Here is an 18,253-nt window from a genome sequence, read left to right as displayed (position 1 = left end):
ATCCTTGAGGATATGCCAAACTTGCTGTTTTATATTTTTTGATACTGTAATTTTCTCTAAAATTTTGTGGATGGAAAAATTTATTTCAATACTTGTATTCTGCACAATTTTGTAATATTTAAATTACTGGTGGTTTGCATTTTTGAATGCTGACTTTATAAAAACAGTTAGCTCATTCCCCATCAATGCTAGTTCTAATTACAGTGTATAACTGACCCCAAATGATCTCCCTTCTCCTCTTCATTCTTCCTTTGAGAATCTCTCCCTTCCTTCACAGCTGATAAGGAGGAAGACAGAGGTTGATGGTGGAATCTAGACTCCCTTTTCAAGGAGGAAGGCAGCCAGGGCCATAGGGCTGATGGGCTCCCATCTAGAATTTACTGACCTGGAGGGGAGAGCCTAGAGGTAGAAAGAACAGGGAAGGTTGGGTAGAATTGTGCTATTTGAGTTTTGCTCCTGAGGCAACTTCCCTGCTTGGGTGTTTCTCTACATTAGGGGGCTGTCAGGTGTGCATCTACAGAGCTTCTCGATTCAAGTTAGATTTGCTGTGAACACCTTTTTTGATACTCATTCTCCTCTAAACCCTCATCTACTATTCATCCTCTTAGCCAGTAGTATGTCTTGCCATGAAACCCATGAGTTCGGTGAACAGTGAGAGCTTCATACGGTATAGAGAACTGATCCTCTTAGAGATACCATTAACGGTTTACCTGAATGCAAGACAGGGGCTGATAGGAGTAAAGTGGACGGACATGCTTTTGTACTTTAATGTCGACCCATTATTTTTATGCTCTGAGTATTTTAAGAAACACAAAACTGTCAAAACTGACCTGATAACCAGAGACCTCTGATGTTTTTATGAAAATTTGTTTTGGTCTCTAGACAAATCTGTTTAAATGTTTGAGATATGCAATGAGACCTTTTATAAATCTGAAAGCAAAAAAGAAGTTCCAGGGACGCCTGGGTGGCTCAGTGGGTTAAGGCCTCTGTCTTCAGCTCATGATGCCAGGGTCCTGGGATTGAGCTCCACATTGGGCTCTCTGCTCAGCAGGGAGCCTGCTTCCTCCCCACGCCCTCACCTTCCTCTCTGACTACTTGTGTCTACTCTGTCTGTCAAATAAATAAATAAAATCTTTAAAAAATTAAAAAAAAAAAAGTTCCATTTAGGCTCCCTCCTAATAAATAGCAAGTTGGCATACTTAATATAGATATTATTGATAATATCACTATTTAGCATAGTCAAAGCAGCAGCAATAAATGATGAAGATAAAATGTATTGCTTTAAATACCTTCACAATATGCAGATTAGGGATTTTTGGTGATGGGCACTATAACATCTTTAGTTTAGGATTTGGGGTCCTGGAGTGAGGCTCTAGGTCAGGTGTTGGCAGACATTTTTTGTAAAGGGCCAGACAGTAAATAATTTCGGCTTTGTAGGCTCTGTACTGTCTCTGTTGTAGTTATTCCACTCTGACTTTGTAGGGGAAAAGCAACCAGAGACAAATATAAATGAATGGGTGTGGCTATGTTCTAATAAAATTTCATGGACACTGACATTTTAAAATTTCATAAAAATTTCCTAGGTCACAAAATATTATCCTTTTGATTGTTTTCAGTCATTTAAAATTTTTAAAAACTAATGCTAGCTCAGGGACTATACAAAATAAGGGAGTGGGACAGATTGGGCCCGAGGTGTACTTTGCTAAGTCGTGCTTAAATTCCTGTGTATTGATTTCTTTCCAGGGCTCAGTGGTCTGGAAAGGTGAAAAGGAGACTTGGTTTTGGTGACTAAATGAACCCTTCACATTTTACTATTAACTGTTTTTAAGAGACATATAGGGAAAATGGTTAAAATGGTGAATTTTATGTGTATTTTACCATAATTTTTTTTAAAGATACATGAGGGGAAGTTCATGCACATATATTTGGATCTTTAATAATACTTTTTAAAATGCCTTAAAAAAATTCAGTATGGTTCAGTGTGTACTACATACACTGAAGTAGTGTCTGCCTTGGAACTGGCCCATGGTTTGTTCAACCATGCAGATGTTGCTTGGAGCAAACGGTTGAGAGATCTGTTTCTCAGAGGAAAGCCCAGGCAGCAGGTGGCACCAGCCTGAGACACAGAAAATCAGCCAGGGGGAAAAAAAAAGAAGAAGAAAACAAATTTCTATCACTTTACTAAACAGTTCAATTTTACTTCCATGGTACTGTCGTCATTTTTAAAGTGGCCTTTAAAAAACAACAATGTGCTTAGCATGGCTGATTATTTTGTTTTAATTAAAACATTTTTGAAAAAAACAAAATGAAACATTCAAACATACCAAGTTGATTGTGTTTGTACTGTGGAACAGTTAATGCAAAACACTTGAGAGAGGCCGGAAGTTTGGATCTGTAGCCTTTGCCTGAGTTTTTGCCTCCTGAAGAAGGACAACAGAGGAAGATACGAACATGTCCTTTGGAAAACTACCTGTGGCGTTTTTAAGATGAGGTCTCAAGCCCCCTGATGCCATTTGGCAGGTTGGCTTCTTACTGTCTCACTGTGCAGCCCCTCAGTGGGGCAGAACAATGACTGACATTCCTTCCATATTCAGTTTGACCTGGAGAGTCTGGCTGGAACTCAAAAGTATTAGACCCATAGGAGCAGCCCTAGTTCACTCTGTTTTTCCCCCTCTCTCTGTTGTCTTCCGTGTCTTCCTCTCAAGATGGCAGTGGCTTCTTCCCCAGACCTCACCTCTGAGACATTATTCTGGGTTCAGACTGAACAGAGAAAGGAAAGAGGCCATTGTGGATATGTCAAAAGGGTCCCCATACTTCCCCAAAATAACCACTCTACAGAAATTTGCCTTCTCCTGTAAGGAAATATCCTGCTCCCTGACCTCTGCCCACCCCACCCCCTTTTGGTTGTCTTTCTAGGGAAACACCTCCCTTGCTTGGACTTGCAACAGTTGTTTTTTCTTTCTTTTTAAATTTTATTTTTTATGATTTTATTTTTAAGAAATCTCTACACCCAGTGTGGGGCTTGAACTTACACCCCCAAGATCAAGAGTCGCATGCTCCACCCATTGAGCCAGCCAGGCACCCCAGACTTGCAACAGTTTGAAGAGAAATGAAGTGAGGTGCTACGAAGCACCTGGTAGACAGAAGATTTTAGGCCACCTAACATGCAAGATTGCCTTTATTCCTCCCCATTATAACAGGACGCTCTAGGGGCTGCCCCTCTGCTAGGCCCGGCTTTTTTTCTTGCCACTGATTTAATCCTTGGCAAGTCGCCAAAGCATTAAACTTTTATTGTTCAATTTACCACAAGGGCGGGCCCTGCTTCTAGTGGGCTGAGGAGGCTGCAGCCGCTTCCAAACCCGAGTGTCACACCACATTAGCAACTTTAGACTTTGAGGGCTGGATTTCTTTCAGTTTGGTTAGATTCTTGGTTAGAACCAGAACAGTATACTCAACACTCAAAGTTTAGAAGCTAGGAAAAAGTAAAAACAGCATAAGCAACTTTTAAAGATGATTCAGAATGGTTGCAGCATCAGCATGTAGGACTCCTTCTACATGGTTTCTTTGTGCCTTCCGAACAGATATGTTAAATGGCTGTCCATGTTCCTTGGTGGCCTAAAGTTGTGTGAAAACATGGCGACCAAGTGGTCCTCTTCCACAATGGTAGCGGTCATTAACCAGTGCCATCACAGTATGTAAATTGCTTGCTGTTGTTCAATCTATAAAAATTCATCTTCAAAGAAGATTATTGGGCTGGTGAAAATATTTTTAATAATGACCACAGAAGCCATATTTGTTTTTCTTTGATGTTCTTCCGAAGACTCTTCTGGTTTTAATCAGATTGTTCCCACATAAAATACAGTGGAAATCTACAATAATAAAATCCCTATTCCTATGTCTATGGGGAAATAAACAGGATGGGGACTGTCCTTTTAAGGGGCTTTCCCCTTCCCTTGCCCCAGACTCAAAGCCTCTATTACTGGTGGGTGTTTTGGCATCAGTTAAGGGCCTTCAATCCTTCCCTCCCTCCATGTTTTGCTCTTTCATTAAAGTGTTTCTGTTGTCTAATTATATCCTTTCAATCAAATTAGAGACTGCAGCATCTGGTGAGGGCCGTAACTGCCACCATCTGCACCTCGTATATACAGGCCTTTTCAGCTGAGAATCACTCAACTTCCAAATGGCAGGAAGAGATTTGGAAAAAGTTCAGTTGGAAGGGAGGTTAACTTAAAAGCAACGTCTTCAAAGGCTGGATACGACGCCCTGCTTGCTGTGATGTGTGAGTAGCCATGCAGAGCTCCATCGGCTTGGCTCACCAAAGATTCTTCTCTAGCACTTGTGGCAGATGAAGGGTTTTTGATTGCCTAGCTGAAATGACTAGGCCTCCCATCCTTATTACGGGCTTAAGGGGGCCCAGGGTGAGCTGAGACTTTCTCCCTTGAGAAGAATCTTTTGTTATGTGACCACTGGTTAATAGATACAACACTTTCTGTTTATTTGATCATTTCGTCTCTTTAGTAGTTTCAACTGGAGGAGATTTTTGCCCCCAGGGGACATTTGGCAATATCTGGAAACTTTTTTTTTTTTTAAAGAGAGAGAGCAGGGGAGGGCCAGAGGGAGACAGAATCATGAGCAGGCTCCACACCCAGCATGGAGCCCGACTCGGAGCTCAGTCTCACAGCCCTGAGAACTTGACCTGAGCTGAAATCAAGAGTCAGATGCTTAACCAACCAAGCCACCCTAAAGATTTATTTTACTTGAGAGAGAGAGTGCACATGAGAGAAATCATGAGTCGGGGGAGGGAGAGAATCCCAAGCAGACTCCCCACTGAGTACAGAGCCTGAGGCAAAATCATGAGTGGGACACTTAACCAACTGAACCACCCAGGTGCCTTTTATTATCTGGAAACATTTTTGATTGTCACAAATCAGAGTGGGGTGGGATGGGGTAGGATATGCTCCTGCCATCTAGCAGGTAGAGGCCAGGAATGCTGCTAAACATCTTTCAGTATGCAGGACAGTCCCCCCACCAAGGACCTGTTTGACTCCAAATGTTAATAGTGCTAGGGTTGAGCAACCCCATTCCTAACTGTATTATTCTTTTGTCCTTCCTTTCACTGTGACCTCGGAAAAGGCATCTCTGATCAACATCTTGTTTCACTCTTAAGAAAGTAGATTCTTCATTATCCATATCTGAGTTCTGAAGTAAGCATTTCTGTGGATGGTGATTTGGAAACCTAAGTGGCTTAAGGACATTTGGGATTCAACGTGTTTCTGCTCTCCCTGGAGTATGATTACCAGATTAAATACCAGATAGTCGGTTAAATTCAAATGTCAGATAATGAGTAATTTTTGTGTGTGTGAGTCTGTCTTATGTAGTATTTAGGAATACTTACCTTAAAAAAGTGTTTGTTGTTTATCTGACATTCAAATTTAACTGACATCCTATATTTTCATTTGCTAAATCTGGCAACCCTGCTCTAGATCTGGGAAAGTTTATACCTTTGACTATGAAATCAATCTGTTGGTCACCATCTACCCTTATTGCCCTGGCTGACTAGACATGACAGCTTCTGCTTGTTTTTGTTTATAAGTTAGTACTACACTGAGTCTTTCCTTCTGCCCAAAACTGTCTCTCTGGCCAGAACTTCTGAAACTTGTCACTTGAATCATGTTTTTTATCTTGGGACCAAGTACCAAGTGCCTATCACATGCCTACTGTATGCCCAGTATCCCTGACTAGGACTCGTCCTTGTGCCAATTCATAAAAGACTACAACTTTTTTGCTTTAGGTTTTACTTTAAAGATGTGCTCTAGGGATATGCTGTTGACCTACTAGTCAGCTCTCATCTCAAGAATTCTTGTATTATTTGGCCATCCCATATCAACCAAGGGAAGCTAAATAGCCCACAGCCCGGCTTCCATGGAGTGTTGGCTGCCCTCCAAGGCTCCATTGTATGGGAACTTTCTTGCTATCTGAAATTAACAATAGGGCACAGGCAATGCTGCTGAAACTTGTCCAGAAGCTGGATTATATAGAAGTTTGTTGTATCTCCTTTTATACTGAGAGCTTCAGACAGTATGAAATAGGGTTGGTCAAGGGATGGTGAGGCAAAGTACAGATTTGTGCCAGGTGTCTCCTGCTTAAAGCAAACTCAGAATAAAAAATGTGTATTTTCGTTATAAAGGAGGTTGATTATTCCCTATTACAAATGGCTTCACCATAAATTTCCTTTTAATAGCAATTGCTCTGGTTTAAACAGCAAGCATTTGATTTTCAAGTACGTGATTTACCAATTTCTGGAACTTCTCATATTCTCATAGGTCATTCCTAGGTAAGTCATGATTGCTAGCCTAGAGGCATCAATTGGTGAGGAAACCAGGGCACTCTGAATATGCCTGTAGTACATTTTCACCTCAGTTCCCCCATATACCTACTTCCCTCGTCTGGCTAACATTTGCCAGTCACGTTCTGAGTGGCTTGTGCTTGGTGCAGATACGAAGATGAGTGAGATGCTCAAGAAACTCATGGGCTAGGGGTGCCTGGGCGGCTCAGTAGGTTAAAGCCTCTGCCTTCGGCTCAGGTCATGGTCCCAGGGTCCTGGGATCAAGCCCCGCATCGGGCTCTCTGCTCAGCGGGGAACCTGCTTCCTCCTCTCTCTCTCTTCCTGCCTCTCTGCCTACTTGTGATCTCTCTCTCACTGTCAAATAAATAAATAAACTCTTAAAAAAATATTATATCAAGACAGGTACCATCACCAAAGTGTGATGGAATATGTTCTGGTGGCATTGGCAGTAAAATCCATGGTTAATTCACAAAACTAGAGTTCTTCTGAGCTGGTGACCTCTGTCTGAGTGTGTCTATTCTTTCACTGAACATTGGCCTCCTCTCTCTGTATATGTTGTAGAGCCAGGTTCTTTCTCGGAAGCTATCTCTTGGTCTTCAATTTGACGATTGTATGTTTTTTTAATATCCTAAAGCACTGCTGCATATTTGATTTAAATTCTTCAAGCACTACTGTGTATTCGTGGTGACTGTTCTGGCAGAAACACATGTCCTCCACAGAGGCGACCATGGCGTGTTTTCCAGTGGGTCCTGCCTGGGAAGGAGTGGAGCATATTCAGGATGAGACCCAGATGGGAAAAGAGTGGTCGGGACCCAAGCAGCACTGCATTCTGGGTTGTTGTTATATAGCAAATAATAAAGAATCCTCTCTGAAGTGTTTTCACAGGTCTTCTGAACTGAAACCTCTGGTCTTATGCTTACAGTAGGTTCCGTTTTCTTGGGATAGTGCTTTAAGTAATTAAATATTTTATCTATCAATAGAGACAAATTAAAAAAATGGAGATTCAAACAGAAGACCTCAAGCTCCCTTCTAAAAGTATAAATTCTTTAGTTAAAATAACTTTGAGAGGCGTATCCTTTTCTTTCATTACTGTTTTTAAGGATGCTGTTTCCTTGAATAAAAAGAAAGACCTAAAAGATTTTTTTAATTAAAAAGCTGAGAATTAGGGGCACCTGGGTGGCTCAGTGGGTTAAAGCCTCTGCCTTCAGCTCAGGTCATGGTCCCAGGGTCCTGGGATCGAGCCCCACATCGGGCTCTCTGCTCCGCAGGGAGCCTGCTTCCTCCCCTCTCTCTCTGCCTGCCTCTCTGCCTACTTGCGATCTCTCTCTCTGTCAAATAAATAAATAAAAAATCTTAAAAAAAAAAAACAAAAAAAACCTGAGAATTAAAAAAAAAAACTTAGAGTGATTCTTTTTATGGTAATTCTACTTTGGGCAAAAGTACAGCTTGTTCTGTGGTCATTTCAACTGTTAATACATAGCCCAAGAACATGATATGTGAATATCTATCTTGAATTTAGATGACGGAATGTGCAACTGATTGAGTTTGTTTATAGTTTTTGAAAAGAAACTAAGGTAAATTAATTATAAGGCAACATGTTTTCAGGGTATCCTTTAACACATTTTTATTATGGGAAATTTAGAATACATGCAAAAATAGAAGAACGTAAGGAAGTCCCATGTATCCATTTCCCAGCTTCCATGATTATCAACCAAGGCCAATATTATTTCATTTGTAGCTGCTTCATCTCCCCAACTAGATTATTTTGTAACAGATCTCAGATAAATCATCTCATCTATAAGTATTTCAGTATCTCTCTCTAAATGTTAAGAACTCTTCTCAAATGCATAGTCATAGTACCATTACCATCAACACACTTAGCAAAACTAACAATAATTCCCTAATGTTATCAAATATCCAATCAGTAATCAGTGTTCAGATTCTCTGAGTTGACTCATGGGTTCTTTCACAGTTTAATTCAGGATGTAAGCAAGGTACATTTAGAGGATGTGACAAGAGTCTCTATTAACCTATAGGATCCCTCTGTTTTTCTTTTTTCTTTGTAATTTATTTGTTGAAGATGTAGTTTCTTCTAAGGAAAAAGAGGGCTTAAGTACCTCTTTGATGGGTTCAGGGTCCACATCGGAGGTGAGACTTTTGTTTTGTTTTGTTTTAACCATAGAACCGTCACTTCTATTAGAGAGACATGTAGAATTAGAGAATTTTATATTATTTTATTTTATTTTATTTTTATAAGATTTTATTTTTTAATGATCTCTACACTTATCATGGGGCTTGAACTCACAACGGCAAAATCAAAAGTCACATGCTCCACCATCTGAGCCAGCCAGGTGCCCCAGAATTAGAGAATTTTAAGCTTGGAAGAGATTTTGAGCCATCAGTGCTCTCCAGTCACATAGACTTTTGAACTTCAGTTCCATTATGATGGAATCTTGAAATTTGAGTTTAGAGTGAAGGGACATTGAGACCATCTGTCTCAAACCCCATTCATTGTTTCACAGGTGAAGAAGGGGGGCCCCAAGTGTCCAGGTGATTTTCTCAAACCACACAGTGTCAGGTGGTTATCTGGTATCCTTTCCTCTTTATTCCAGTGATTTCCTATACTTACTGTGTATACTGAGGACCCCCTTCCCAAATTATCCACTCTCTAGTCTAGATCCAATAACCTCAGTCTAAATGATCGTGGGAATCACTGCTCTTACCTCAGCTGTGTTGGGCTAGGAAAACATTGGGAACCACTGCCTTCCCACGGTCATGTGTCTCTTTACTCTTTACTTCAGGGTTCCACATAACTGAAATGAGCATTCCTGTAGTGCGTTTGAGTGTCTGTGTCCAAAAGGCAGTTTTTCCCAGGAGCATGAGCTTTGAAGATGTACCTGCAAGTTCCCACTGGACACCAGTCTGTACCAGGAACCCAGCAGAGTAGTAGGTGTGTTGAGCAGACATTTGACAACACTATTGGGTCATCCTTTAAATGTTAAAAGGAACTTTTTCCACCTAAGCCTTGTATTTCTATAATTCTACCCATTTACCAAATTTTAGAGACCTCTTTAAAGGAACAGAAGATATTCCCATTGGAAAATGGTTTCTGCTGTCTTATTTTAAGATGCCATAATTGAATTTAGAGTCTGTTGATGCATGTTGATTCCAAACTGGATCAAAACCAGGTGAATTCATCCGTTGTAGAATCACTAGAGATACTGAGTGGTCCTACATGAGACACTTGACTTTGATAGATTAAAAACAGTGACTCTGGGGCGCCTGGGTGGCTCAGTGGGTTAAGCCGCTGCCTTCGGCTCAGGTCATGATCTCAGGGTCCTGGGATCGAGTCCCGCATCGGGCTCTCTGCTCAGCAGGGAGCCTGCTTCTCTCTCTCTGCCTGCCTCTCTGTCTACTTGTGATCTCTGTCTGTCAAATAAATAAAATCTTTAAAAAAAAAAATAAAAAAAAAACAAAAAAAACAGTGACTCTCACAGACATTGTGGATAGAGATCCAACTAGTAATTCCACCAGAAAACTAGGAATATTCTCGACTCAGTATGAGAAAATTTTTCTGTTTCTCAATAGTATGGTTTCAGACAAGTAGTGTAATTAGGAATGACGTAGTTATAGAGCCTCATTGAGAACATACTCTTCAACTTTATTAAATCTTGTCAAGGAATAGAATGTCTTTTCAATGATCTACTGCTTTCCTACCGCTGTCTCATATATGTTAAGTTTTAATTATTTTAAGAGAACGTCTCATTAACAGTTTTAAACATGAACTTTAAAAATGCTGTGCATGTTTGTTTATTTTGAGAGAGAGTGCTTGCACGTGTGAGCAGGGGGAGGGGTAGAAGGAGAGAGAATCTCCAGCAGACTCCACACTGAGCATGGAGCCCAACTAGGGGCTCGATCTCATGACTCTGAGATCATGACTTGAGCCAAAACCAGGATTGGACACCCAACTGACTTGGGGCTATCTAGGCGCCCCAAGTACAGATATGATTCATTAGAACATATAAACTTTAAACACACTTACAGTTGAAATTATGATTAAGAAAAAATCTATTTGCTCCATTATACCTTTTTCTCTTAACTTTTATTCATTGAATGCTTGGATTCAGCACAGGACTCACACCATATATATTTTCTATCCTGATGGTAGCCTGATAACTTTATTTTTTTAAAAGATTTTATTTATCTATTTGACAGACATCACAAGTAGGCAGAGAGGCAGGCAGAGAGAGAGGGGAAGAAGCAAGCTCCCTGTGGAACAGAGAGCCTGTTGCGGGGCTCAATCCCAGGACCCTGGGATCATGACCTGAGCCAAAGGCAGAGGCTTTAACCCACTGAGCCGCCCAGGCGTTCCTGGTAGCCTGATAACTTTATTGTTTTTGTTTGTTTTTTTGTTTTTGTTTTTGTTTTTAAGGATTTTACTTATTTATTTGACAGAGTTCACAAGTAGGCAGAGAGAGAGGAAGGGAAGCAGGCTCCCTGCTGAGTAGAGAGCCCAATGCGGGACTTGATCCAGGACCCTGAGATCATGACCTGAGCTGAAGGCAGAGTCTTTAACCCACTGAGCCACCCAGGCACCCCAGCCTGATAACTTTAAACAGAATTATAAGGATGGCTGGGTGGCTCAGTCGGTTAAGCATCTGCCTTCTGCTCAGGTCATGATCCCAGGATCCTGGGATAGAGTCCTACATCACACTCCCTGCTCAGCATAGAGTCTGCCTCTGCCTGCCATTCTCTCTATTTCTCTGACCAATAAATAAATAAAATCATAAAAAATATATATGATTAAAACAGGATGATATGCCTATCTACTCATGTTATATTGCCTTTCATAGACAACTGTTTTTATGGACCAGAATGAAATATATGATCATGATAATCTCAAATTTATAATAAATTTGATTATTTAAAAAACTTTATAATTATATAATAATAGTTTATTGGGTACCTACTGTGTGCTAGGGCATTTTACTTGCACATCCTCCAATTCTTCCAGTTGCCCTGAGCTGTAGTTAACCTAACCCCTATTTTACAAGTGAAGACACAGGCTCAAAGAGGTTAGCTGAATGCCTGTTGCTTGTAAACCACAGGCCAAGCCTGAGTCCAGCTCCTAACTGTATTTTCCATGCTCTACCACATTGCTGCTAGAAACTTTTCAGGCAGAACAGTATTCAATTTAAACTATTTCATAACCCTTGAGATTAAATATTCAATCCTATACATTTCTCTCTGTGTGTGTGTGTGTGTGTGTGTGTGTGTGTGTGTCTATCTGTGCATATTCTGTAGATATCACTAATTTAGGGGGCCCTTAGGCTAAATGGATCTTGGGGCTGCAGAGAAGGGTTTAAGGGGTTTCATGAGCACTTCTGAAATTGTAACTGTTTTGTATGTGGTATTTGTCTGGGGATCAGGTCCCTATTTTTCAAGTGATTCTCCATGAGGTAGACTGAGTTTGAGAATTGTAATGTGGGAAATATTTTTTGGAAGTATATCTAGGTCCTCTATAGCTCTTGCCTCTAAATTACTGAGGTCTTCAAATACTTTTACATGTAGCGTGTGAATATGTGAGATCTTCCGGATTTGAAGGCATAAATATCGAAGTTTAGAATATAGCATCAGGGCTTTTCTTTATACCCAACCCTTCGAAATTCTAAGCATAACGAACAATCACAGCTTTATGAGAGAAAGCTCCAGCTAGCTTTTCTTAGCAATGAAGGAATACCGAGCTTTCACCCAAAGGCGGAGTCTTTACCTGCATATCTTACTACCACGGAAATTACTGCCAGGCCTGCATGGGGTACTGGTTTCCTACAGAAAATAGTTGGTTGGCACAAAACCATTTCCTCAAGATTCTCAACCAAGGATTTGATTTACCCTAATGTGATTCCATTTATCGGCAAAGGAATTTCAATAAAATTAGCATCTCCAATTTCGAAAATAAATGTCATATGCCATACTTTGGAGGATTTTGGTGACGGGGGAATAGATAAGGAATTACCAACTTGGAAGGGTGGAATTAGTACTCTCGGTGCTTTGATGCCAGCTTCACTGAGGAAATTTTCTGCTGTATTACTAAATTTCTGTCAGGCTTATGTTTAACGCAAGGGCTGTTTTCATTGAGTCCCCACAACAAAACATTTGGAGTTTTCCGATGGAGAGATAGGGTCAGACAGATGACTTCTATGAAGTAATTGGGATCTGGCCAGAGAAAATGAGGAAATGAAGTTTCCTTGGTGTTCACAGTTTATTATTCCTTCCTGCTCAGGACACCTTCTCCCTTGACTTTCAAGATGCACACACTTTCTTAGCTTTTCTCCCACCTCCCAGGGCACACTTTCTCACTCATCAATGCCAGGCCCTCCTCTTTCCTTGCCTGAAATGTTGCAGGGCCCCGGGACTCAGGCCCAGATGTCTTCTCTCTCCACCTGCGGTAACCCTGTTCTTTCCACGCATCTGCGCTGTTACTGCCACACTTCTAGCTCCAGCCAGCCTCGCTCAGCCCTTTTCCTCAGCTCCAGGCTCATCAAGCCATCTGCTTCTTGTGTATCTCCACCCACTGTTCTGAAAGGTGTCTCAGACTTAACCGATCCACAGCCAAAGCCTGGTTCCACCCAACGTACTCTGCCCCTCTTGGGGCCTCCCCATTGTAGTAAATGGAGTCTCCCTTCAGGCCCATGTCCTTGGGGTGGGCCTCGACTCCTCTTTCTCTCAGCAAATAGTTTTGGCTCTGCCTTCAAAGCATATCCAGAATGTGGCTACTTCTCACCACCTTTCGGCTGCCAGCCTGGTCCAGGGCATCTTTTCTAGCTCGTCTTTCTGCTGTAACCACCTGACAGATGTCCCCGATGAGTTCCTGCCTCTCCAGATATCTTTCTCCACCCAGCAGCTAGACAGTTGTTTTTGTTTTTGTTTTTTTGGCTTTTATTTTTTTAAACAGTGGGTTTGAAAGATAAGTCAGATCATGTCATTTCTCTGCCCAGAACCCTCCACTGGCTTCCCCTCACACTCAGAACAAAAGCCAAAATCTGATTTATATAATGCTCTAGACCCTGTGTGTCCTTGGCCTTGCCTCTCTCCTCCCCCTCCTCTTCGCTCCTCACCCACTCCTGCTTAGAGGAGCTGCCTTTTAGTTCCCCAGACCTGCCAAGCACACTGGGGCCCTCAGGGGTCTCCTCTTCACTGTGCCCATTGCCAATACTGCTCTCCCCACGCGTTTAAGATGGTTTTGTTTCCTCCCTTTGACCATATCTCTGCTCAAATGCCCCCTCCCCTCCAGGCCTTTTTTGGGCCCACCCCCCCCAAAATAGAACCCCCACCATTCAGTCTCCATCCCCTTACTCCATTTTTCCTTTCAGCACTCCTCACTATCTGACGTGAATTTGAATGGTTTGTTATGAGCGTGGCCCCCCTGTTACTATGTAAGCTCCGTGACTGCCGAGTGTTCACCATTGTAGCCCCAGTGCTGTGAACAGTGCCAGACACATAGTATGTACTGAATAAATATTTGTTGAATGGGTTAATTAAGAATATGCTAGACATGAGATCTATCACCTTTGCTCATTCCCTTTCACTGAATGCCTAAATATACAGCTGGCCATGTGATATCTTATTTCTTATTGGTTTAAGCCATTTCTTGTTTATCTAGCCAAAGCTTATGTCAGTTTTTTAGCAGTAGACAATAAGGGAGAAGGGGTCCTCATTACCCACTGTGGTCTTCTGATGAAATCAAAATGCTCATGTCACTTTAATCCAGAATGTTCAAGTTTGTTTTTCTTGTTTTTGTCCACAATTGATATGCACTGGGCAAATCCATTAAAAAATCATAAAATGTGGTACGCTCTCTCACTTTCCCTAATGCAATGAGAATAAGATTTGGGTCTAGGAGAAACAGACTGAAGCAAAGAAGCCTACATTTTGCCATTCGCTCTCTCAGATGCCTCCTCATCCCCATTCAGGAGGACTGACAGGTGTGGATGGCCACCACATTCTTTTGTGTTACAAATCAAGTCATCTGAGCCTCTGGGAACACTGACCCCACTGTCCTGCAAATTGCTGTTTATGGCTAAGGCTTCCATTGGTTGGCTGGCATTTCTGGCTCCTGGGCCACTCCCCAACCACTTGTGGTAGGAGGACAAGATGTATCAGCACGCAGCAATTAAAATTCTAGCAATCGGCAAAAGGTTGATTTGATGCTCTTAGAATCATCTAGTCTAGTGGTTCCCAAAACAAATTACTTAACAGAAGCACTGAGGCAGATTTTTAGAAATACAGTTTCCAGGTCCCATTCTAACCCTTGAGTCAGGATAGGGTTTGGTACACACACACACACACACACGCGCGCGCGCGCACAGAGTCTCTCTCTCTCTCTCCCTGTCTAGCAGATCATATATATTTCTAGTGATAATGAATGCTATGAAGCAAACTAGACTAAAGGCAGAAAACTAGGAGTGGAGATGGTAGGGATAGGTTTTCTGAGGAGTGAACATTTAGTCTGCACTGGGAGGTATTAGAGGAAGAACATTTGGGGCAGGAAATAGCATGGTGTGTTTACGGAATTAGAAGCAGGCCAGTGTGGCAGGAGCACGGGCGAGTGACTAGGAGAAGAGCTCAGGGTGCAGTGAGAGGAAAGGCCTGGGGCTTAGCAGGCATGGGTGAAGGGTTTGGGTTTTGTACCCAGCGCTCATATTTTCCTGGGAACTTTGGGCACCATGCAGAAAATGAGTTGCAAGAGGACAGAAGTGAGGCTGTGAATCCTGAACGAGGCTGAACTGTCCTCTGAATGTGAATGGGACTAAAGTGGGGGCACCCAAGATGGAGAGGAGAGGGCAGTTTCGGGGTATATATTTTAAGAAAGTCAACAGGACTTGCTGATGAGGGGGAAGTGTGGTGAGGGAAGTGACAGAGAAAGCAAGGATGATCTGAAGAGGTCCTCTAGGGGCACTGAAAGATGGTTGAGTGACCCAGTGGTCACATTTGTAAAATGGGATACTGAGACCTCCACTTCAGGTTGGTGGGGAGTTGATATTTGTGAAGCATTTAGAGCAGAGCTCAGCATACGGTGAAATACTATGTGTTAGTGGTGCCTTGGGTGATGGTGACTCGTCCAAGGTCACACAGCTGGCCCGCAGCAGGTCCAGGAAAAGAAACCAGAGCTTAGCCTCTCCGTTCAGTGTATTTTATGTTACACTGGGCTGCCTCTTTGAACGACCTTTAACGTTTTGTATTTATGCACACTCTGGGCAAAGTGGTTGTTTCAGTATCTGATGAGTCGTACTGGCTTGGCATATGGATGTCACACCAAACATGATGAGTCGCTGTGATGTTCTGTGCATCCTGGAATTCCAGGTTATTTTGGTTGTCCATAAAACCATGCTCTTCCAGGCAAAGAAAAGCCCAGATAGTGGGAGGAAGGGGGTATAGGAAGCGAGATGGTCTGAGGGTAGATTTTAAATATTAGAAGACGTAGCTCCTAGAATGTAGATGCGTTCATGTTGTTCGCATGCGTAGGCTGGAACAGGCACATGCCTTGCAACAGGAGACAGCACTGAGAGTCCTTCATACCGGAAGTTAGAGGTCAGTGCGTGCCAGGGACAGGGGAGCAAGCAAGCCGAGAATGTTAGCGTAACTCCCCCAGATCATCAGGTTCCAAGGGATACATCTTAAAGAAGTGTTTGAAGTACTTCTATCTGTCAGTTTCAACTAAGCTAATTTTTAAAAATTGCTCTTTGTACTGTGCCTTTCTCATGAACCTCTGTGAATTTAATGCATGCAATATGTGGGGGGAAATCCTATCAGCCTCGGTTCCCATCCCCCCGAAGTCTGAGAAGCAGATTTTAGAAGCACATTGTTGCACCTGCAAGGATTTTGTCATTTTATTAAATGGACCTGAGACGACGTTCTGTGTGTCTTGTAGGGAGGAATTTTGGAAAGAGGTGAGACAAAATGCCAACTTGGCCCCCGCTCCCTCCTATTGACTGTCTGTTCCATTGCATCTCTATCTCAAACAGCATGGGGAGGACTGTTCTTCATTACCAGGGAATGTGAGTCATTCCCAGACTTGTGTGATTGGGATTCCAAAGCGTTGCTGTATCCGATGGGCTTATTAAATCCAAGTGTCAGTGCAGCCTTTCAGACTGTAGGGGAGAACTCACGTACAGCTGGTGACCTGGTTCTAGTTACCACACAGAGACACTGGCGAGACCAGTGACCCCCTCCGAGCACCCACAATTCCTTGTGATGGCTGTTACCCACTGTTCCCAGATTTGGGGGTTTCCCGGTTCACTTCATGGGCTTCAGTACATTTCAGCTCCCTGTTTATATCCGAGTTGGATCTGTATACTCTAGGGGAAAAGTATCTGTAAAGTGTCTGTAGGCAAGCTAGTGCCAAGACTAGCCTTGCGTTCGAAGGGGACTGCGTTTCAGGTTTACTCAGCCTGAGCAATGTTAACTTCGCGGTGTCCAGGATCTAGCAAGACACTATCCATTTCCAGCTGGGTCCAAACAAAACAAATAAAACATCAACCAGAGAGGGAGGAGACTATGGATGTTGCCAGAAAATTAGTTTGCTCTGTCTTTTCTTTCTCCTAGAATGTTTCACGGCCAATGGTGCAGATTATAGGGGAACGCAGAACTGGACGGCACTACAAGGTGGGAAGCCATGCCTGTTCTGGAACGAGACTTTCCAGCATCCATACAACACTCTGAAATACCCCAATGGGGAGGGGGGTCTCGGCGAGCATAACTACTGCAGGTAAGATGGGGCCACACAGTGCTTAAAAAAAAAAATCTTTGGCCTTCTTTTCCAGTCCCTTCCAACCTTGCTCACAACTATGGAAAGCTTCTTTGTCTCCTTTTGACCAACTCAGAAGGCCTTTCTTGTTACTATTTTAAAAAATCTTCCTCCCACACCTTGCTTGTGTGTGTGGCGTGCACACACAAACACACACACACACACACAAACACACACATTCTACCACTCTTTTTTCAACTCTGGTTGCTTTGATGCAGGTTTTCAGAGCTCTGCTTTCCTGTCTGATCACTTACACATCTCTTGGGAAGGGCTTTCTTAGTTGGCCCCGCCGCCAGTGGACAATACACAGATGGCAAAGCTTTTTAAGCTCCTGGGAATGTGGTGGTCAAACAGAGCACTGCCTGTGGCCCGAGCCTCCCTCTGCTTCTGAGTAAAGGAAGCTATCCTACATTATCCCGCCTCTCGCCAGTCCAGGAGAGCATTGCTCTAGGAGCAGCTGCAACCATCAGATTTGTGCTGTTTCCTTCCTCTCCGGAGAATACGGTGTTTCTTTGGTGTTTACCTCCTGTTAACTCTGACAGGGGCTCTTTACCCAAGATCCAAGACGCTTCAGCTAGAGATTTTCCACAGAAATGACCCATAACTTTGATCAGAGTCGCAAAGTTATCAGTGATCCAAAGCAAGTTAAGACGCTGGTCTATAGGGACAAGAGCAAAGAAAGATTCTAAGCACTTTTGGTGATAGCTACATTTAAGCTATTTATACTCAAGAGCCTGATAATGTGACTCATGGTTCAGCACTGTGTCAAATTAATTAGTATTAAGGACAGGTGCAAAGGCAGAAATGTTCACCGAGCTACTCTTTGAGTCTCACGCTGTGTCCCTGGTTCTACCGAATGTTGGAAACTCAGCTGTGGCACTGTCGACCCTGCTGAGCCAACATAGTCATACCTGCCTTGCATGGACCACATGGTTTACTTTCTGCTCTCCCTATGTAACTTTCCTAACATTCCAGGACCCTTGTGGGCATCTTGAAGTCCCAGGCCTGTCGTCCAGGTTATCCCTGTGCCTGCAGCTCTTTCCTTCACCTCTGCTCTAATTTGTTCCAACTGGCCATTCCCCTGCAGTCACCATTGCATT

General features: G+C 42.7%; 1 protein-coding gene across 2 annotated transcripts in view; it reads left to right on the top strand.

Annotated features, from left to right (window-relative positions):
* Window positions 1–18,253, top strand: part of LOC111160091 (kringle containing transmembrane protein 1) — a 66,195-nt gene that overhangs the window by 2,283 nt on the left and 45,659 nt on the right. For both annotated transcript variants that reach the window (XM_022522922.1, XM_022522921.1), the window contains exon 2: window positions 16,952–17,114. In XM_022522922.1, the coding sequence (XP_022378630.1) occupies window positions 16,952–17,114 (163 nt within the window). The remainder of the gene's footprint in view (window positions 1–16,951; window positions 17,115–18,253) is intronic.

Source organism: Enhydra lutris, unplaced genomic scaffold (genome assembly GCF_002288905.1).
Source record: "Enhydra lutris kenyoni isolate GAN:26980312 unplaced genomic scaffold, ASM228890v2 scaffoldscaffold73, whole genome shotgun sequence".
NCBI classification, from domain to species: Eukaryota; Metazoa; Chordata; class Mammalia; order Carnivora; family Mustelidae; genus Enhydra; species Enhydra lutris.
This window is presented reverse-complemented; position numbering and strand designations above follow the sequence as displayed.